General features: G+C 36.5%; 1 protein-coding gene across 1 annotated transcript in view; it reads left to right on the top strand.

The window, feature by feature from the left end:
- The window catches only part of PTPRD (protein tyrosine phosphatase receptor type D), a 1,297,197-nt gene that overhangs the window by 986,492 nt on the left and 288,289 nt on the right, over positions 1-22,416 (top strand). The window contains exon 8 of the mRNA XM_076363450.1: positions 12,771-12,938. Coding sequence (XP_076219565.1) covers positions 12,854-12,938 — 85 coding nt within the window. The 5' untranslated portion in view covers positions 12,771-12,853. The remainder of the gene's footprint in view (positions 1-12,770; positions 12,939-22,416) is intronic.

Raw genomic sequence — 22,416 nt, 5'->3', positions numbered from 1 at the left:
TTGTCTCCACCTATTGGGAGAGGTTTAGAAAAAAGCAGATAGCAGAACATTTGTTTGAACTCATTTGAGAAAGGCTTGCATTTCAGTTAGCATTTATCTGTTGCTGGATACTAAATTCAATTCCAAATCAGATGGCTGTTTGGACTATTGAATAGATGTGCTTATTTGAGATCTCAACTGCAGAAATAAAGGCAGCTTTATAGATAAAAATGAACAAATTGATTACACCAATACATTTCAATACATTCCTGAATCCACAGACAAGGTGTAGAGTGAACTCTATGTAGATAAATTCAAGCCATCCTCCAAAATTCGTTGTAAGGTTTGGTACTTCAATAAATGAGCATACATCTTTGTCCTAGAACTCAAGCAGTATCTGACACAAAGACTGATAGAAGTTTGGACTGGAAATTTGGGGCTTCCATTACACCATTTCAAATAAAATTGTTTGATGTGGAAGTGTCTGTGTGATAGTACAATAGTTGTGACATTACTAAATTAATGTATCTGGAATTATATTTTGGGCTTTTTAGATATGCTAAAAAACCCCAAAACATGAGAAAAGAAGAGGTGAATTAGCTAAAATGTAAAAATAGTGAATCACATTTATTTGATATTTAAAGGACCTGACTTGCAAAAAATAAAAGTAATGCTTGAAGCAGATTTTTTATTTTTGGTTCCAGAGTCTTTAAAAAATGAAGAGGCAATAGTCACATGATTTGTCGAGGTAGTCCTGGGTTCCACAGCGGTAATTACTAGAAAATGACTCGTGTGATGGAAAATTTCTAACGTAGGGCAAGGTAACAGCATGCAGACTGTGGACATCGAAAAGCATGATAGACTCATCTACAGGTAACTGAACAAGATCATCTTTTTGGATTTTATATTCTGTTTAAGACACAAAGCATATCTACTTTTTTCTTCCCCTTGTCTTTTAACCTGTGACCTGCATGTATCTGTTTATACAAGCATCTTTAACCTTGTGCTGGCAGCAGTGATGGATCTATTATATGGCAGAGATTAGGGCTGAGAAATTCTGGTTCTGGATGTCAAGGGGTTAGAGATTGCTTGGAACACATCCTTCCATTTTTTCCCTTAATCCAATTGTTTCTGTTATTCTAATAAATAAATAAATAAATAAATCTCCTGTCAATAGTGTATCTTCTAGCACCTGAGGTGAGGAAGCAACACAAACTAACACATCATCATCTCAACAGCTGAATCAGTTTCTTCAGTAGAAAACCTCTTTTAAAATTGATGGCGTGCTGCAGCATGCAGAGTAGTAAGGAATGGAAATATTTATAGTTTTTTTTCCTGACTTCTGACCCTTGAAATTAAAAGCAATTTCCCCACCCCCGCAGTTGCTGTTAACCCTCAGGAAAAATGAGTTGCTTTTTTTGGCAGAAATTGGTTTTAACAACGTTAAGATGATGCAGCTGTCTTTAAAATACAGTAATATACATAAGAGAGTCTGAGACATTAGCCCAAACTTAGACATGCCCTCAAAATTTGTTTGCCGTTTTTACATATGCTGCTGAAGTTATGCAGAAAATCCATATAGTGTATAGCTTTCTTTACACTTTTTTGTTTTCTTTTACACCAAAGAAGTACAGTTGGAAAGTGTTTTGAAAAAGTTTTCTGTTGACTAACGACAAGGTCCCTAAGTCATTCGCAACTGTATACTTCAAATGAGGCTTTTCAGAATATTGAAAAATTGGTTACAGATGACTGCACACCCTGACAGTTGAAAATAAAACTCCCATACCAGTCATAACTAGAAATTCAATTTAGCTTATGCACAGTGAGAGCAACAAAACATAGTTTCTTTCCAAAGAGGTGACAGTGCAGTCAGAACTTCTACAGCTGCCTTTCATGCACTGATAATTAAAAAAAATCAAAACATAATCCCTAACTGGAAAATACACACTCCCTTTATAATCACCTATTTCAAAGCTGTAATTGAGCATTTCATTATAAAGATGCTAATCAATCCAGAACAATACTCCTGAGACAGCACACACATCCAGAGATATAACGGCTATAATAGAAAAGCTGCAGAAACTTTACTGGGTTATGATTAGTTGCTCAAGCATTTCTTTTGTGAAAGATGAAACTCCCACAAGGCGTTTTGCAGTGTTCCATGTAGAACTTCAAGCTCATCTTCTAGGCTTTAGATATATTGAAAAAATACTTTGTCATCAGTATAAATAAACAGAATGCATTAATTTAAAAATAAATAAATCAGCTTTCTTGCATCTAGGCAGATTCTTAGGTAAAACAAATGACTGTGAGTAAAGAAAGCCAAAAGAGGAATTGTCTGTCTAGATTATGTGTTTTTTTAAAAAAAAATAATTTCTAAAGTATCATTATTTGCAGCTCCCTCTAAAATTTTCTATTGAGATTTAACTTTGTGGAACAGTGCTAACACTCCAGCAGGAATGGTTGAGTCCTGAGTAACCACTGCCATTTACAGCAGTGGTTATGTACTGCTTTTCATAGTGTAATGTGCACAGCTTTGGGCTTTCCTCAGAAGACTGGCAACCACAACATTGTGGCTGTTGAGACAGTGCTTCGTGTGGAATTTGGGTATCTCTTGTCACGTGGGTGGCATCTTCCTGGAGAGGGAGCACAATAACTTTTATCTGCCTGTGTTTGGGAAGCAGTGTTGTGGTAACATGGAAGCCAATGGTGCTAATACAGAGAATTCCATAAAACTACACAGCACATGTCCTCCAAGTATTATAAACAGTTTTATTTCATGTTCTGATAAGAGAATTAATGTAAGCTGAGTCTTCAAAAGTTTTGAAATATTTTAGTGGGACTGTCTGAAGGCTTAAAGTTACTGTGTACTTTCTTACAGGACACTGGCTTTTGTGATCACAGCATATGGTATTTTGTACTTTGTTATCTGGTTCAAAGCACCAGGGTAAAAATCTAAAATGTTTTTTGATAGCCACCTACATGAACTCTTAATATTTCATTAGTTCTGGTTAAATAGAAAGAAGTGTGTAGTTGAAGGTTAGGCTCTTTCTTTAGTGTGAATGTCATAGCAGTATGTTTACAGACTACTACTTTCCAGCTAGAAATGAGAAAGCAGAAAGCAGAGGGAAAAAGCAGAAGTCCTGGAAGTCTTTGTGTATGAGGCATGTGTCTGGAAGGCAGATAGGTTGTCTCTTCTAACTTTTGATACAGATTTGAACTCTGCCAATCTGTCCTTTTTGTGGTGTTGTGTGTGTGTGTGCGCAGGTGTGTATATTCTTAAACCTTCTTGCTGTGCAGAGGTAGTGCTTTGCTGGTGGTTAAATGCATTGCTTTGTCTCATATCTCTATTTTTTTATTCCTTCTGATGCTCAGATTATCAAAGACTGAAACTCTGAATGACAGAGCGCTCTAATCTAAAACACCATCTTTTGTGTTTTCTCAGCTATGTGTTTTTTATAAAAGGTGACAAACATAATTAGGATAATAACCTCCCTTTTCTGTCCTATCTTCAGTCCAGTTTCTTTCTTATGCCTTTTGACTGTTCATTTAGAAGGCAATCAATGGTGCCTCCAGTTTGGTTATTTCACCAATTTGATCTTTTGTAATATTTTTTTCTCTGATTTGTCTTGCTAATTTAAGAAGGAAGATATAACATTGCCTGTTTCAGAAACTGTGTTGCATTCATAACTAGTGAGAGAGGTGATTGAGTGTATAAATATAAACCAATAGCATGTAGGAAGTTCTTTAGCAGGATGGAACTACTCCAGTATATGGGGAGGAAAACAATTCTTGCTAAATACGGCATCACCTGTATAATATTCTTATGGACATGCATACCCTGTCCATGTCACAATGTGCTATTGGTATCTATGTTACAGCAATAGTTCCATAGCTCTATACAGTACAGTTCAAATTTCTTCTTTCTCATACCCTTTATGAAAATAGCATTCATTTTGGTGGGTAGCACATATTCTTACTTTCTTACTGAGAACTGACCAAAAGAGGCTACAAAAGACGCTGAAGATTACTCAGTGTCAATATGCAATTGACAGTTATGTTAGAAATCGGCACCCTGTTGCTAAGGCCAGCATGTTTGGAAGAAAGTAAAGTCACAGTTAGTTTTTCTTTAATATCAGCACAAAAAGATGAGTGCTTGGGAAGCTGTCGCAGGACTTAATTTGAAAAGTACTTGCTGAAATGTTTCCTGAGAAGGATGTAAAAACAGTGAAGAATATATGGAATACACATAATGCATTTTAGTCTATTCTAACAGTCTATAACAGAGTTGTAAGAGGATGAACCACAGGTCTAACAGGGATTTCTTTTTATTATCACATTCTTGTAGCTAAGACATTTGAGTGCCAAGTTGCCTGGACAAAAGAATGAAAGCTCTGGGTATAGAAACTGCACCACTTCAAAGCAGAGAAAATCTTAACCTCAAAAATGAGAAATGACTGCATGTGTACTGATTAATGCTTTGCACAGTCTCCGATTGTTAGATTGTTAAAACAGTAATAGGTTTTACAATGGAAATCTTTTGTTGTTGTTCTCAGTTTGCTTTCACCAAATCAAATACAAGAGGTCTGTGGGGATATAAGCTTTCTGCTTCTCACTCTCCATTTGAAGGGGGTTGAGGTATAGGTTCTATGAAGCACCTGAAGTGGACTTGAAGTGGCCATTCTAAGCCACTCATTTCTACTAATTACAGATAAAGGTATAGTTTTTAATATGGTCTGTAAAGAAAAACACATTTTGAACCATGCTGTCTGACCCTGCTGATGATTTTAAAATTTTATTTGGTATCAAAACTGGCTTGTCAACATTAGAACATTAGTTTGGTATCTAGAAGTGTACCAAGTGGTACTTTCCTTAATAAGGAAGCTTCCAAGAATAAAATGTTTGTAGGTTTTTGTTGACTTTTAAGTCTTTTTCAGAGTTCATACCATTACTTTTACTTTTTTTTTGAGTGTAATAAAAAATATTGTGTGTTACAAAGATATTTTGTAGTTCTCATCTTTTTTCCAAAAGAGGAACTGTGGACAACTGTGTGCCGTTCTGCCATATCTTAGTATGGGAAATGCATAGTGCTTTTATTGCTTCGGGAAGTTTTTGTACTTTATTATCAAATCATTTTATAATGCCAACTACTTTTGAAAAATAACCGTTTCAGCTCTCCATCTCTTCCTCTAATATGATTGTATTGCCATCAGCAACTTTATAATAAAGTGCAGTCAGGCTAAACTAGCTGCAGCTGGATTACTGTCCTGTGTGTACTGCAAATTCACTGTCTCAGTCAGTCATGCTTCAGTCTGATTAGGCAAGTATATTGGATAGTATTGAAACAAAACTATAAAGTGAAAAGGAAAAAGAAAAGCCATAAAGGAAGAAATTGCAGAGTAATATAATAGATAAAAGATGCCTTGCAATGTTGAAGTCAGGTTTGACCTGTTAGCTCCAGACTTGCAAATATATTTCTAGCTTTATTTTAGTATCTGCAGTACCCAGTATGCTTCAACTGCACCTGATTCTAAAGGCGAGGCTCAACCTGAGTGTTTCACAATTTCCATGCTGAAAAGACACAGAAGAGGCAAAATTCTTCTGAAACAGAGGTGGCTCTTTAGATGTAAGCAATGTTAGCAAACCTGTGTCGTGTGCATAGCAGTGGAGCTGTAGGATCATTCTCATTGCTAGGTTGTCCAAATAGCTAGCTCTGGGAGGAAGCAAGCCACTAAAAGATGCTGACTCTGATGGTAACTGTGGTCCCAGAATTCAGCTGCTCATCATGCAGTCTAGCTGTTCTCCTTAGGAGTTGTACTTTTCTTTAGGACTGCTGGGAGCATCTGCTTGAAGGCTGGTTTTGGAGCCCACTCCTGGGAGTGTCTGATGAGTATGTGCTGTATGGCCTGTTGGCTTTATGAACATTTTGGTATGTGGCTCACATGCTCATAAGTTTAGTCTATCCTAAAAGGTGGTAGCTGCACAGCTCCAGTGTTGTTCAAGTAGTGCCATGGACAGCAAAAGAAGACTTTAACAAACTATGGCAAATAGCCTGGTAGAAGTGATTTGCTCTTTCATTTTTTGTTCTTTTGAGACAAAAGACAAAGGCAAAAATCAGTCTGTAAAAGTTTCTGCATAAAAATAGTCATTGTATTTGTTCTTAAACCAGACTTTGGAGGTAAACAATTCATAGAATCGTAGAATCGTTTAGGTTGGAAAAGACCTTTAAGATCATCAAGTCCAACGGTTAACCTAACGCTGCCAAGTCCACCACTAAACCATGTCCCTAAGCACCACATCTACACGTCTTTTTAAATACCTCCAGGGATGGTGACTCAACCACTTCCCTGGGCAGCCTGTTCCAATGCTTGACAACCCTTTCGGTGAAGAAATTTTTCCTCATGCCCAATCTAAACCTCCCCTGGCGCAACTTGAGGCCATTTCCTCTCATCCTATCGCTAGTTACTTGGGAGAAGAGACCGACACCCACCTCGCTACAACCTCCTTTCAGGTAGTTGTAGAGAGCGATGGGGTCTCCCCTGAATCTCCTTTTCTACAGGCTAAACAACCCCAGTTCCCTCAGCCGCTCCTCACAGGACTTGTTCTCTAGACCCTTCACCAGCTTCGTTGCTCTTCTTTGGACATGCTCCAGCACCTCAATGTCTTTCTTGTAGTGGGGGGCCCAAAACGGACCACAGTATTTGAGGTGCGGCCTCACCAGTGCTGAGTAAAGGCCTGTTGATAAAAGTGACATTTGCTATTTTCTAGGCTACTGTTTACCTTTTCTAAACACAGAAAAATAGATATTCTACAAACCTTATTGTGGATTTTACCATGTTTCTCTTCTGTGGTTGGAGAAAGAGTATAACAACACAGATTAGCCAAGATACTTATTTTATCTCCTTTTCTTCAGCTGCTGCTTTTCCTTTCCTTTCCTTCCTTCCTTCCTTCCTTCCTTCCTTCCTTCCTTCCTTCCTTCCTTCCTTCCTTCCTTCCTTCCTTCCTTCCTTCCTTCCTTCCTTCCTTCCTTCCTCCCTCCCTCCCTCCCTCCCTCCCTCCCTCCCTTCCTTCCTTCCTTCCTTCCTTCCTTCCTTCCTTCCTTCCTTCCTTCCTTCCTTCCTTCCTTCCTTCCTTCCTTCCTTCCTTCCTTCCTTCCTTCCTCCCTCCCTCCCTCCCTCCCTCCCTCCCTCCCTATCTCCCCCCCCCCCCCTTTCTTTTTTGATCAAGAGTCAGAACAGAGTTTGCTTTCTTTAATTTCTCATATGGGCAACATCAGAGCTGGACTATTTCAGGGTAACTATAGCTAAGTAATTTACAGGGTTCTTCAGTGACAGGACTCAAGAATGGGGTATTGGCAGAGTTTGTGTTTTTCAGGCAAGAAGTCAGTCTTTCATTTGTCCACTTAACATGTTATCTGTGGCTTTGTAACATAGTTTAAATTCTTAGCATAGATTCTCAACAATGTATTGCTTTAATATGCGCTGACAGGTAACATTGCATGTTTTTCTCCTCTAGCAAGACTATTTTCATCTCAGCAATTCAGCCATTACCAAGGCAATACTTTTTTCTCAATACACTATTTGGGAGGCACAGAGTTAAGAATGCAGAATGCTCTGGTGAAGTGCATTCTGCATTATTATTATTATTATTATTATTATTATTATTATTATTATATTGCATAATCTGCAGAAGTGACTAAGATGGCAGACGTTTGTAAGCATTGAGATACGTGACAACTTACAAATTGGTATTTTAGTTCATGATTTAGAATGTGAGTGAAGCTGTATAAAGATCAGGCTAGGCAGGGTTTTCTGTGTATGGTTTAAGATTACATACAAACATCAGTATTTCTGTAAGTAAAAAAAGGTAAACTTTTAAACAACTTTCTATATGAGTAAAACAACCCTGTGATGTGATTTTTAAGGTACTTTGCTGTCATTGAACTCATTTATTCACTAAATTAATTTATCTATTTCCTTTATTTCTTTGGTTATTGAAAATCTATTTTCTGTTTTTCATGGTAACAGAAGAATTTTTGCTGAAGTCCAAAATAGAATTACAATGTAGAATCAGATTGAATATATTACATTGTTTAATATAAGCAAAATTCCACCTATCACTGCAACTCAGTGGTGCTTTTATAGTGATGTACTTCAAAGGCCTGCTTGAGATTGGAAACCTGCTGTTCCAGGGTGGGTGCTCACTCATGTTGGAATAACTGTAATAGAGAAATTCAGGAATGATAGAGGAGCATTAAGGTGTATTGTTATCCAGGGGCTGATAAGACTAAGCTTTGGAACACTCAACACATCTGTCTTTTAAATTTTCTTAATCGTGTGGTTGCATTTCGGCTTTTTTAAGAATAAAAACAGAACGAAGCATGGAACTTCTCCAGCAGGTCAACTATGAAGACTTTTATTGTGTCTAATCAATAAAAGAGCAAGCTAAATGTAGAACTTCTGACAGTTTCCTTCATTGATTTGGAAAATACATTTAATTCCCTTTAAAAGATGTTGTTTTACCCAGAGGTATTTCTGAATTGATTTTGGTTAAATAGCTTATGAACATTAATTTTATGCATTTTTTTCCCATTCTTTCTAGTAATGATTCAGCTGTCAGTCAGGTCTGTGTAGCCAAGATTTGTCTATGAAATCTGTTTATTTTTTTCTTTAGGGAGGGACCTTGGTTGATATGCAAAGATGTGAAGTATTGGCACTTCTTCCTTAACTTGGTTCTAGTAATGTTTCAAATTTCTTTTGTATCTCTTCACTTGCATATGTATGGTATTAGAAATCTGTGTCTAGGGAATGGATGTAATTTAGGATTGTAGGTGTTACGAATGAAGTATAGAAGCAGAATGTCTACACAGTCTTCTGTTTCAATCTTTGCCTGTCACTTGTTCTTAGAGAAACACTGTTTTTTAAAAAGCATAAGGTGTATCCAGTTGTTTTCCCGTAAGTCCTTGTGACATATCAGAGATGGCTGTGAACTAAAATCCTATCTCTGAATATTTTCAAACTTTAGAAAAGTTGAACTAGAAATCCTGTTTGGATTTCACAAGTTTGGCTCACAAGTGAGCTCTCATATCTTCACATTCCTGCATTCCTAAAATTTGTAAGTTACTGTTTCTTTTCCATGTGGCTCCCTACATCTGCTATGACTTCTTTTTTGTCTGTGTTCAAGTCTCTTCTGAGAGCTCTTCCCTGCTGTGCTAAATTTCTGTGTTGAGTTATCAAGCATTTACATGTACATGCAGGCATGGAAAAGCAAGCAGATAAATAAAATTAGTATTTACTTTTTTTTTTCTTTTTTTGTTCTAAGATTTGCCTGCAGGTAAGCATTTTCTATAACTTTAACTGTCTTGGAGCAGGGACCATCTCCTCCTGAGTACTGTGTTAGCACCTAAAAGATTATTTTTGGTACTAAAGTAAGCAGACTGCAGGGAAGTAGTTCAGTGTTCAGATGTTTCATTGACCCAGTTGATCCTTTTGAGGATAATTGGTATATGTGCCCATGCCCAGGTGCTATCATCTGCCATGCCCCAGCTGAGGAGAATTCCTTTGTGTCTCTGCATTGAACACTCTGGGGTGCTGGACATCTCCACTTTTACTGATCTTATTGATAGATACCACTAATCAGGGAAAATGTATCCTCTTACATATGTGCTAATGATAGATATATTACCTATTTCCACCCTTTGGTTTTCAGTTTTGTATTAGCAATTTGTTTGTCTGGGGAAAGAGACCAAAATAGCTGTTGTGGAAGAAATTATTTGTAGGTAGCTCTTTTAGAGATGTTGTAAGAGTCATTTTTGATTATTTGATACAGCAGTTAACGCAGTACTTATCCTAAAATAAAACCAGCTTTTATCAAAGCTTCACAAAGAGATTTTTTCGAGTAACTGTTGATCTCTCTGTAGCTATTGTGATCAGTTTTCTACCAAGGATAAGCCCCATCTTTCTGCACTGGCACAGTGTGAATGTTGTAACAGGGGCTGCTAAGAGAGTACCTCACTCTGGATTCATTCTGCAAGACAAATGTTGGCCCTCTGAGGAAGAGGCCAGTATAAGCCGGTGCTGCAAATGCTGTTCGTGTTTTCACTGTCTCTGGTACCACACTCCGGATGTAACAAACCATTGTCAGGAGGAAGTAGAAAAGGGAAGAAACTACTTCATTCAAGAATTAATAATGCATTAGATGAACATTTTACTTTGGAATTATGAAGGTAGCTTGATTTGGAAGTTAATACTTGTTCGATAATTGCATTTAGTCCTTGTAAGGAATTGCATCTCCATGTTGGTTTTCACAAATAAGCCAAATATAGATCTACATACCAGATGATTTTCAATCCCAAGGTTGGTACATTTGTCAGTAGCAGGGTCCCTGGCTGAAGCTATGTTTTTTTGTAGGTAAAGCTGAGACAGAGTTGTGTGGAGAACCTTGATAGCACCTGGTTGTCTCTTGGCTTGCTTCTCTCTAGTGTTATCAGCCCATCTTCTGCATGCCTCCACTAACAGTATATCTTCAACTCACTTGAAAGAAAAGGGACCCGCCTGCCATCTTTATTCAAGTGCTTCTGTTTACTTGACTTAAATACTAGAAGTTAGCTATGGAGGCATAAGCAGGTAAAGAGAAAAAACAACAGGCAAAGGGTCTCTTGGAAACCTTAGTATGTTTCTCAGGTTAGCTAAAGCCATGACACTTGGAAGCAGCAAAGAAAGGAAGTAGAGGGCTTTGGTTTTTATGATCTGAGTGATAATGAATATCACCTTTAAAGCAGAGACAATGAGTGCAGTATTCCTAAGTGCTTGTATGTGCATTTAGAGTGAGAGAATGGAATGGGTTTTTTAATTTAAAAAAAAAAAAAAAAAAAAAGCTCCTTTTCCTTCTCAACATTTTATTTGCCAGGTTTTGTGATCCATCTTTTCATTTGCAGACAGCTTGTAGAGGATAAATGCACATTCACATATCAGGATCATGAGATTTTTAAAATTCCCCATTTTTCCCCAAGCAGAAAATAATATTTTTTCTGTTAGATACCATATTTAATATTTTGGTGGGAGTGTTTGAAATGTGTGAAAATAGTCTCCAGTGCGCTATTAAAAAACAGTTGTGTAAAACAAGCACCTTTGTGGTCACCTTTTTTTTTTTGCCCTCCTCTGCTCCCTTTGTTAATTATCAGTGTTGTTTCATCTCTACTTCCTCCCTTGCTAAAGGGAGCAGTTTATGGTTCAGACACAAATCTTAGTACCCATCACATTTCTGCCATTCACCTTCACACGTCAGCTAGTGTGTTTGTGTGCCAATAAAAAGATAAAGTTTTGTCCACAAGTGAGCTGCCTTTGGAGATAGTTCAGGGCTCCCTTGTAACACCTGCAGTATAGAATAAGCAAAATCAAAATTGCCTCTTTCTTGAAAGTACATTTCATACATCTCCATCTTTGCGATAGCTTTGGAATCATTATGTAGCAGTTGGCTCTGATACACCTGCACAGATGCAGATTGAGTCCAACAGGACTGATGTTTCATGGACTTTGCTGTCATTTGAAATGCTGGCATGAAGATGGTAGCAATGAAAAAGGGGAGCTGGTGCCTTCAACACTTTGCCTATGAAGATTTCTTAGGTTTGTGGTTTTTGATGGCAGTAGCTGATTCAAAAGATAGTTTTACAAAAGAGATTCATAACAGCCATAGATTTCTAACAGGTGCTCATGTCTTTTCTTCCTTGAGTAGATTCTTTGAGCATTGCACTGTACTGTAAAATGGGCTCTTTATACCACCCACAAATCTGTAAGATCCATCTAGTGGAATGGTAATTAGTATAATTTTTTCTCAGCCCTTTTGGTTTTTATCTTCACTGCATGGAAACCACTCGTGTGGTAATGAAAAAGATAGTATCAAACTTGCCGAAATTTGTATGTTGCAGACCCTTCAAAAAGTGAAATTACATTTCAGTGTGATTTTAGTGACAACATCAGGCTATTTGGGAATATCTCTAGTATTTCCTGTGAGAGGGGAAAAATACTTTTATATTTTTTAATTTCTGTTATTGCTCAGGTATGGTAAATTTGGACAACGAGACACTGCTTTTCTGAGTCAGGTACTTGAGCTGTAGTGCTCCCAGTGTATCATATTCAATTACACATCATAATAAACGAAATGGATTGAATTAGAATCTCAGCCCTTTATTCAGTGCTGGATTTGTGTTTTCTATTAGGCATAATTCAGATATGTACAGGAAATCACAACAGGAATTTTGACCTTCGAGAGTTGTTGAACTATGCAATATGCTAGCATTTGATGTCTAGCTTTAAGAACACCTCACGAAGCTGATTTTGCTGTGTTATTCTTACCAGATGCCAGGGCATCAGCTCTCAGTATGCTGCTTGCAAGTGGACTTTTTATTCTGGATATCGAATCTGCTTTGATGTCCTTCTTGCAACATGAATATTCCAGCGATGTATTATACTTCATTAACAGTGACAGTTCTTTTGATTCAGAAGGTGCTGTTGTATACAACAAAAGATCCAGGGTGTGATAAGATGCTTGATTATGGTAGAAAAAGTGCACTGAGAAATACGTTGGAACAGCGCTAACATATACTGTACCTTGAATCTTCTGGTATATGCCAGTAGCCTGAAATGAGTCATGTTTCCTTTTCTTTCTCCCTTTCCGCATTTGTCTTTTGAAATAGTTTTGCCTCAGATTTTGAATGCTTAGAAAAAAAAGCAGGAAGTCTCTGCCCTATTCTTGCTAACTGTATTTTTCTCTTTTTCTTACCTGTTCTACAGGCTCTGAAAATACTTCATCTGAAATTTCAGACCGGACAGACTTGCAGTGGCTTCTAAGCCAGTGAGAACAAGGCTGCCAAAGCATGCTGGTGCCAAGCTGTTGGATGATGCACGTAGTCAGGCCAGTGGTGGTGCTCCTGTGCTTGCTACTCTATGCTGATGCTGAAAGTAAGCTGATTATTCATTTGTGCTTAGGTCTTGGCCATGATGAACAGTTTTGTTTTCAGCTGGTGGTTACTAACGGCCTTGGAATGAGTCTCCTTTTGAGTAATTCTTAAAACACTGCAAGGTCCTCTCTAGATCACAGCTAGTCTTTGAAAAGGATTATTTACGCAACTTCCTTACTATTTTTCTTCTTAATGCCCCTTTTCTTAAGCAACTAATGGTTCCCGCTCAGATGGTGGAGACTGTTGCCACAAAGTTACATAGTCAAAACAAAGACCGACCTTGCTTACCAGACATGGGTCAAATCCCTTAAAGACATCTGTCATTCTCTGAATATATCTTTCTTAACTTTGTGGTTTTTTTTTTTTTTTTTTAAAATACGCCACCCCCCAATTAATATCCAGTCCAATTAAAATTCCATGCCCTTTGTAACTGCCACAACAGCTGTTCTAATGTATTATTTCTGACAGCTGTTGCAGAGTACAGTATCCAAACAAATCAAGCAGAACTGACAACTTTGTGGCTGGCCTAAATGTGTGACAATTCAGTGAGGAAGGACACCTATGTTTACTTGTACTGAGGGGAAACTGTTGGATTTTGGTCAATTACCTTACCTATTAATGGGAAGATAATATCTTCTTTTTAATTAGGAAATCATTAGGTCTGCCTTGTTTACATGTGTTCCTTCTCCCAGCTGTCCTGTGGCTTCTTGCAGAAGTAATGTGCAAATGAGAAAAGCCATTTGCTTTCCACCTGTTGACCTGCAGGTTTACTACAAGCTGACTGTTACTTTTGCTACAAGCTGACTGTTAACATTCACTTGATTGAGGAATATTTTCCTATGGAATCTTCCTGGCTTTGTGCAGATACATCACCAATCGATAACTTTGTTCCAGCTCTGACTTTCGAAGTCTTCTGTGTTTTTTCACATATCTGTGTAAAACAAAGGAGCAGTTGAATTAAGTAGGAACACAAGAATAAAAACAGTGTCAGTAGGTTGGATAAATCAGTTCTCAGTAAACATGTATGCAAGAGTTCCTTATCACTGCACTTATCACCTGCACTCCAGATATGCTAAATCACAACAATAGAAGAGATACAAAATCTTTCCACTTCCATGTGTAAGACTTCCTTCTTTTAACTGTAGCTCTATGAATGTGAAGTAAATGAAAAAAAAAAAGGACAAAACATACATGTTTGTTGAGTACTGACAGCTGAGATTCTTTGGCCCCTTTCCAGGTAGATAATGACCAGCTGGGATAATTGTGTCTAAGGTGAAGCCAAGGACATTTTAACACTTTACCAGCAAATAATTAATTGGGAAGTGGGCCCATATGTTGGATATTCCTGCAGTGGTAGTATACCACCTATTTTAAAAGTAAATTCTGTGCTTAGCAAATACAGATTTTTAGAATCTGGTATACCTTTTCTGCTTCAGATAATGGATTGTCCAACTCCCTGTGGGCGAGTAGTGAATGATTTTTTGGTTTTGGTAATTCCAATTGGGTATCAATTTGCAAAAAGACAGTCAAACCCCAGAAACTCCTTTGTTAGTCCTGTACTTGTGAGAGAAAGGTATAGTTTCTGTAACCATGTTATGTTAAAGAGAAGGTTCCCTTTGTCATCTTTCTTCCCTGTGGGGAAGGAGGATGGTTTTGTTGAAGGTTAGCATGGAGTTTACTTCAAAATTGGCTGGTGTCCCAGTACAGTTTTTAAGTGAGTTTTCAGATTTGGTTTTCCAAAACTGCTGTATTCCACTTATGATTCTTTTTTATTTTAAATGACATGAAACAAAATAGAAGTCAGCTATTAGCCATTGCTGGCTAGGGCTAGGAGGAGTTTGTGGTGTCGCCTAGAATCTATGGAGTGTCAGCTGCAGCATAAAGGTTGTAAGATGCACAAAGATCATCTTTGTGTGGGAGTTACTCTCAGTGGAACCAGCCTGGACAACAAGATGCAGTCTTAAACTAAGAAAGAGTTAAAATGATGAATTAATACATATCAATATTAGTATTAATTAATAGTGGATAAGTAGTGTTTTCAAAGACAGATTCTTAATAATCATATTCTTTACAGGACTAGTATACTAGCTTGACTGGAGAACAAAGCAAAGGTCTCTTCAAGATAACAGATTAATTATTTGTTTTTTTCTATTCCTTTTAGATGCTGGTTTATACCATACTGTCGTATTATGTGATCATTAATAGTTTCATGTGGTTATGCTAATAGATAATATGTCAGGAGTGCTGTTAATACAAGTTAGAAACAGCCCACCCTAAATACCACTGACCATCTTTCACAAATGCACAGATCAGCTGAGTTTTGTGCTGGAGGAACTCACATTAACTAATCCTTTATGATTTTGTATATTTGTCTTTGTAATTAGTAGGTATTACTAGGCAGAGTTACAAGAATAGAGGGTAGCCAAACAAAGATATATTAGGTTATCTTCTTGGAGGGATTTATAATGTTGCAGTATCATCTATGGTTATTACATAGTATCTATTGCATCTTGTTGTTATTAGCCAATAGGAGAGAGAAAATGGCAACTTAAAAATACTTACAAATAAAAAAATTAAGAAGATTAGAAAGAAGTTAAAAGATTAGAAAGTTTCAACTAAGAAAAAGTTGAGAAATACTGCTAGAATTTTGGAACTAAACTATAATGGAATAATAATTTCATTAACTATTTTTTTCTTTAAAAGAAATAGAAATGCTTTAAGAGAAACTCATTTGTGCTATGTACTAGCCAAGATTTTAGGTCAGAGTCTCTGTTAAGACATTCCAGAATAGAGAATAAGCAGACAATTATGCTAAGAAGTGATAGACTAGGTAACTGCGGTTTTACTGTTTCTGTATTTTCTTAAGGAGAGAATTGAGCTGGACAATATAATTTTCTAAGAACAGAAGTGCAGTTTCTCACCTCATCATTTAAAAATACTGTTGAGTTGTTTAGAATTTTGAAAGCTCTATTTCTATTGGTCTTTGCTGTTTTTTGTTGTTAAGAGTTTTTGCCATGTGGGTAGTGGTACTGTGAAATGCAGAAAGTGAGCGAACTCTTATATGTACGAGGTGAATATTAAATAGTCACTTTAAATAGTCAGGCTTTTATCTAATCCAGCTAGCTCTTATTTAATGGGAAAAGGCTTCTCTTTTGACGTTACCTTTATGTTCTGCTTACTACTAATAAAAAGGTGTGACTTAGAAATTGTACGAATGCCCACAATTTGTATAAACTAACATAATCCTTTTTTACAAGGTGAACTTTAGAGTTGAAACTGATTTTTAGCTTCATACATCCTTTTCTGCATTCCTTTTCTTTCCAAGGAATTATAGAAAGAATTGGTTTTGAAAGGAGAGAGAAAAATCTAATGCAAGAATTTGTTCACTTGAACTGACTTGGTTTAAATTTCAACTAAAAAGTTGATATACCTAACACAAACCAAAGAGGCTTGTGATAGCTAGATGTCAATGCAATGTCTCCCATGTTCTAGTTAGATTTGATGATTTCATTCCCTTTACAATATAGTGCTGAAAACCGTGTAGCATATTCCTCTGTGTCTTAACGTATGAGATTAAAGAGACTATGATTATAAAGTAATTAATATGCACAGGCTTTTCAGTTCCATAAACATTTATATATGTATATACAAATGGTATACATTATGTGGTATGAATGAAATTGTGTGCCATATATATGTTTATATGGCTCCACATAATACTGCGTTATATGCTGTGAGTTGTAAATTAATGTTTTTCTGTTCTACCAGTCTAGAAGAGGAGTTATTTGAGAGTCACAGTAACATTTTACTTTTACACACTGTACTTTGTTTATTTAGAAGATATGCTGAATTTCTACAGACATAGTTATTTTATGGGCTGGGTGAGAGATAGCACAGGATCAGTGAGCCTTCTGTGTGCAGACACACAGAAAGATGTGTCATCTTCTTGCATGATTAGCTATTCTCCTGGATTTCCTGAGGACTTAAAGAAAAGTTCCTGCTGTGCTGGAGTTGGTCTGCCCTCCACTCTTGCAGATACTGCTCCTGTTTGTATAGCTCTTCGTAAAAGGGTCCCAGACCCTACTGTTGTCCAGGGCTCTTCCTGAACTTCTTCACAAACAGTTGGCAGGACTACGTTATTTCCTTTTAGAGGGGAGAGAATACAGAAGGTGAGACAAAGGGGACAAAACTTTTGTCTTTTTTTTCTCTGTCACCATGGAAAGGCCATGCCTTCCTTTTTTTTTTTTTCATAATTTTTCTGTTGCTAGCACCAAGGTACTACAGAAGAGAAGGTATATTCTGACATTGCTACTGCATTGTATTCTTTCCAGAGTAATTGCAAATGGTTAAGGAACTCATACTCTTCCGATCTCACTGTGAAATCACTATGAGAGGAATCCAAGTAGCAAGCCTGCTTCATGCTTTTGAAGAGATTCCTGATGGTAGTCTTTCATACTACTTTTCTGTTTACATACTACCCTCACAGCTGAGGGAGGGAATGAGACATCTTTGTTTCTCTCCGTCATTGTGTAAGACCCCAAACTCTGAAATGTGTTGGCGCGGGCTGATAAACTCTCCTGTGGCCACCTCTCAAAGGGATGCAGGATGGAAATGCCAAAAAATCCTTCCCTGGTGGACTGGATGAGTGCACCATGCCCCTTGTGTGTGCGACCAAGGTTTGATTCTTACTGTTAATCCAGAAACTAAGCTTATGCTTGACTGAGCAAAGTAAGCAAAATTGAAAGGTGACAAAATTACCTTTGCTGTTTTACCTTTTATTGTTAGTAAAATGGAAGTGTTACTTGTAAGTATAAGAAGTGAAAAATCTTGTGGAATATGATTTTTATTTGCTTCCATTTATGTTTGGTATTTGTAGTTTCTATGCACACTGTGAGAGGATGTTACAGAATTTGCTGAGGAAAGAAAATGTTTGTTTGGCCTTCTTGTTTGTAGAAGGACAATCTGCTAGTTCACAGTGTTTATCATTGGCTGCCTTGTTCTCAGTGGTGTAGACCTCAACTGTGTTAAGGTAATACTTCTCTACGTCTACTGAGAAATTAGTAATATCACATTGTTTGTCATAAGAAAAGTACTGTTTTTTTCATGTTTTCTGAATGAACTGGCAGAATAGTAGCTACCTAGAAGCTTTCTGCAGGTTCATCTGTTGGAAAACAAGAAGCATATATGTTTCAGAGACTCTTATGAAACAGATTTCTTTTCAAACTATAGAATATGGTATACTATTATCTCTTTCTGACCTCTGTAATGATGAGTTGTCAAGTTAATCACTGAGCTCAAAGAAATATATAATATATAAAATGCTTATTCCTGGTCTTTCCTAGTATCCTAGTTTTTGAAATTCAAGAGTTTAATTTGTATTAATAGAATCAAATAATTTTCTGCAGATATTCTGTATCCTGCTTTTTAGTAACTAAATTGATTCTCACAGCACACATCCTGTTCCTTCTCCACCCCGAGAAATGCCTGGTCACTAGCACTTCCAAATTCTCTGCTGCATCCCAGTAATTTTGTCTGTTTAATTCTTTTCCTTCATTCTTGGTTACATAGCTTCTGCTCTGACATTTTTCTTTTGCTGCTTCTTTTGAGATGCTGTTTTAAAAGAGAAGCCACAATTCTTTCTTCATTCAGTAGAAGTAGTTGCAGCTGACTGTAAAAAGGCAAACAGAAATACTAACCATAAACAATGCATTTATTGTATATTTTTTCCATTCCCAATTGTTTGAAATGTGAATAATGCTTAGTTCGCTCTCTGGCTCCTGATGCATATGTGTCAGTTAGCATCATGTTGTCTAATAGAAAAATCTTCACGATCTTCTCTAGACCAGGATCAGGAAGGACTAAAACTTAGTGCTGACAGGACAGTGATTACTTTTAACAACTGTTGGGGTGATTGAGACAAATTCTTGTTTAAATAGGATCTAAAGACAGTAGTTTAGTAATGGTGAAATCAAACATAAGGCAGCTATTTTTCCTCTGTTTTTTTTTCTTGTTCCATTTGGTTCCTTCATTTTGTCTTTTAAAGAACACCTGCTTTTTTCCATGCTAATATAATGCTTCCCCTTTAAAATTTTTTTATGTTCTTTGACAAGCTGAAACACATTCATGCAGTCCACATTGAAATTTTTGTTTCTAAGAACTTGTCTACAGCACTAAACTAACCTAAATAGATCTTCTGAAGTAATTATCTTACAGAAAGTAATTCTCTTATAGTTAAGTTTTGCAACTGGACATACATGGTTTACACTGAAAAAAAACCCTACTCCAATATAGCTTCATAACACTATATGCAGGCAAGCCCAACATGGAAATGATTTACTTTTTTGTATGTGTGCCTTTGGTAACTAGGACTAAATTTCTGTCATATTAGATTTAGATTTAAACTCTGACATCTTTAAAAAGATTATTTCAATTATTGTTTTCAATTATGGGCAGTAGCAAGAACTGTAAAATCCAAAGATAAAATCTTTCTGTTCTTTATTGGTATTTTTTTTCAGTATCGCCTATCATTATATCTTAGTGCTGAGAGCATCCATTTTGTGTAAGATATAGCCCTTTGTTTACATTGCTATTTCTTTTAATAATGGTGATGTATGCAAGAGAGTTTAAATATGGACTGCCTTTTCTGAAAAAAATAGCTTTCAATTTTGTTTTATATTCTTATTTCAGGAATTTTATATGATCTCTACAGTTCAACCCTAAGACATTTTCCAGCTGATTTTCTGAAAATTGCTATGTAGTATTGTGAGTGTACTTTTATATTGCACTTGTTAAATATGATATTAAAATATGTCAAGTAAATCACCCATCAGTTCTCAAAAGTTTTAGTCTTGGAGAAAAGGGGGACAGCTAGTTAGACCAAACCATTCTAGATATATTCATTTTGCTCTGCAGCAAAGTGAAGGCTTTGGAATATATGTGATAGTTGAGATGGACAATCAGGGGAAGTGAAAACATTATGTGATCATTCCAAACATACTGACTTAGTCACAGAAACTACAGATAATATGGATGTTTGCATAAACCAGGATTTATCCAACCCTTATTTTTCAAGGGTTTTCAAGGGTTTCAAGCAAATTTTAATAATTCAATTCCAAGAGTAGCCATAATTACCACCATATTTGTTTAACTTGCTTTAAATTATCAAGTATTAACAGCAAAATTGAGAGCTGCTTGAGGAATATAGTTTACCAATTCATGTAATTTTTAAGAAGGTGTTTGGTTTATCTCTAATCTGTACATAACAAAACATTTCATAATTTAATACGAACAAAAGATTTGTCTGTATTTTGTAAAGTGTAATTCATAATTAAATATAGTTTACCAGGGCTTTGAACTACAGAATAAACTGAAGAACAACTTCAGAATGGTTCTCCTGAACATTTTTGTAAGTTTATCTCTGCAACTTTGAAGATTACTTCCATGTCTGTTTCACAGCTGCTGTTAATTTGGGTAGTTGCAGGCCCCTACCTCCCCAAAAGCAGAGCACTGAACAGAGCTGAGTTGCAAGCTCATGAGTTTTGAGAAGCCTTTAAGTCCTGGCAACATTGCCTGTGGCTAACTGTAGAGGCAGTGAAGTCTCCCCAAGTACAAAAGCCCTACATCTTTTGGATTTTCTGGAATATATATAAAACCAGAGTCAGGAAATTGAGGGTGTCCAGTCTTTCCAGACACCAAGAAATCTAGATAAGGGAGCTGTATTTTAATGGTCCAACAGAGGTGGACAAACCCACATTATTTAGATTAATGTCAACTGTTAACAATGTTTCTGGAGAAATTTCAGTATGGGCAACTATCTCACTGTGTGCAATTCCCTGCAGCATCAGTAATGACCACTGGCAGATAAAGGAACGTAGTTCGTTAATAATCCCTTGCGAGAACTGGCAGGGAATTCCAACATGTCTGTGTTTGCTAGATTGCTTAAGAACATGTCTACATACTTTAAAAGTTTACTAAAAGTATGTATCATAGTCTGAATATAAGAGCAATTCTTAGGGAAAAAGAAAGGAGAAACAGCAATATAGAAATTTTAGATTTTTTTAGGTTATATTCACACAGCACAACAACTGCTGTGGTGGTTTACAATATTTCAGTCCTTATCTGAGGTTTAACCCTCTGTGGCTGAAATGGAGATAAAATTTTGAGTAGCAGCATCTGTTTCAGCAGTGAATTTCTGACAACAGCTTTAGCAAATTATAAAAATCTGAAAATATATCAGAAGATCACCATTCACTTTTGTTTCCACCCTATCTTTCAGGAAACCACCTCCCCCCCAAATCACTGATATATAGGATCTTTCTGTCTTAAATAGTGTCTGCTTGAAGCTATATTTATTCAAAATAGTTAGGCAAATAATTTTTAATTTAATCCTTTCAAAGTTTTGAGAATATGCACATTTTTTTATGAATTTTTGGTGGTGCAAACTAAATTACTTTGCTTCCTTCTTCTGAAGGTAGCAATGTGAAGAATAAAGTTACATCTTTCTTTTAATTGCTGTAAAAGAGGTTTAAACATAAACTTGTGTATAAATTGCTACCGTGGCTTTCACTGAATTATACAAGACTGTAATATACATGTTATGAGAAAAATGAGTGCAGAATTATAGTATCAATTGATGAATAAAGAGTTCATGTTGTATAATTGAAGAGAATATATTGATAAAAGACAATTCAAACTTGAAATTACTCATACAAGATGAATGCAAATATGTGGCAAACGATCATTTCAATTTACAAGAAATTCTGGGGCATGACTGTAAACAGCACTTCGGACATGGTCTTGCTGTGCAAAGTAATAGCAAATAACAGAATTTCATAATGCATACCACATTCTCAAGTTCCTTGCTAAAAAAGAAATTTTGAGAGCCTTTTCCCAAGTAAGGCTGTTGTTCAGGAAGTTTAAAATTTATTGTATTGAGATATAAGTTCTTCAACTAAATGTGTCTATGAAACTTAACTGGATAGAGTTTTTGTTCCAGTTTGTGCTTAAGAAGCTAATTTTTAAATTACTCTGTATTTTTCAAGCTCTCTGTGCTTTCCACTTCAGTAGCAGCATATGGTTGGAAGGGAGGCTCCACTACTGCTGTTGGGTTTTTTTTTTGGCACATGCAAATGTGAAGAAGGAGGAAGAAACAACGAGGGAAAGTGATACTAAATTTATTTTGGCAGTGAGGGTTAATTATATATGGGCATTTCCAGGAGAGTTCTACCTGGGTCATGTTTTTTTCCTCCAAGAATCTCACATATCCTTTGAAAAATCTATGAAATAACTGTTGAGAACATTGGCAGGTGATGTCTGGATTGGAGAGAGAAATAGTCATTTGGTCTCCTGTTCTAGTGAAACAGCACACATTTTAGCAGCAACAAATGCAAGGCCATACAGCTAAAAATGAAAAATACGGTCCAGAATAGAGAGTAGTATCTTTAAATGTAATGATTTTGAAAATAAACTGAAAGTTTTTT

This window comes from Aptenodytes patagonicus, chromosome Z (assembly GCF_965638725.1).
Source record: "Aptenodytes patagonicus chromosome Z, bAptPat1.pri.cur, whole genome shotgun sequence".
NCBI lineage: Eukaryota > Metazoa > Chordata > Aves > Sphenisciformes > Spheniscidae > Aptenodytes > Aptenodytes patagonicus.
The sequence above is the reverse complement of the archived record's forward strand: the minus strand, read 5'-3'. Positions and strand labels throughout refer to the sequence as shown.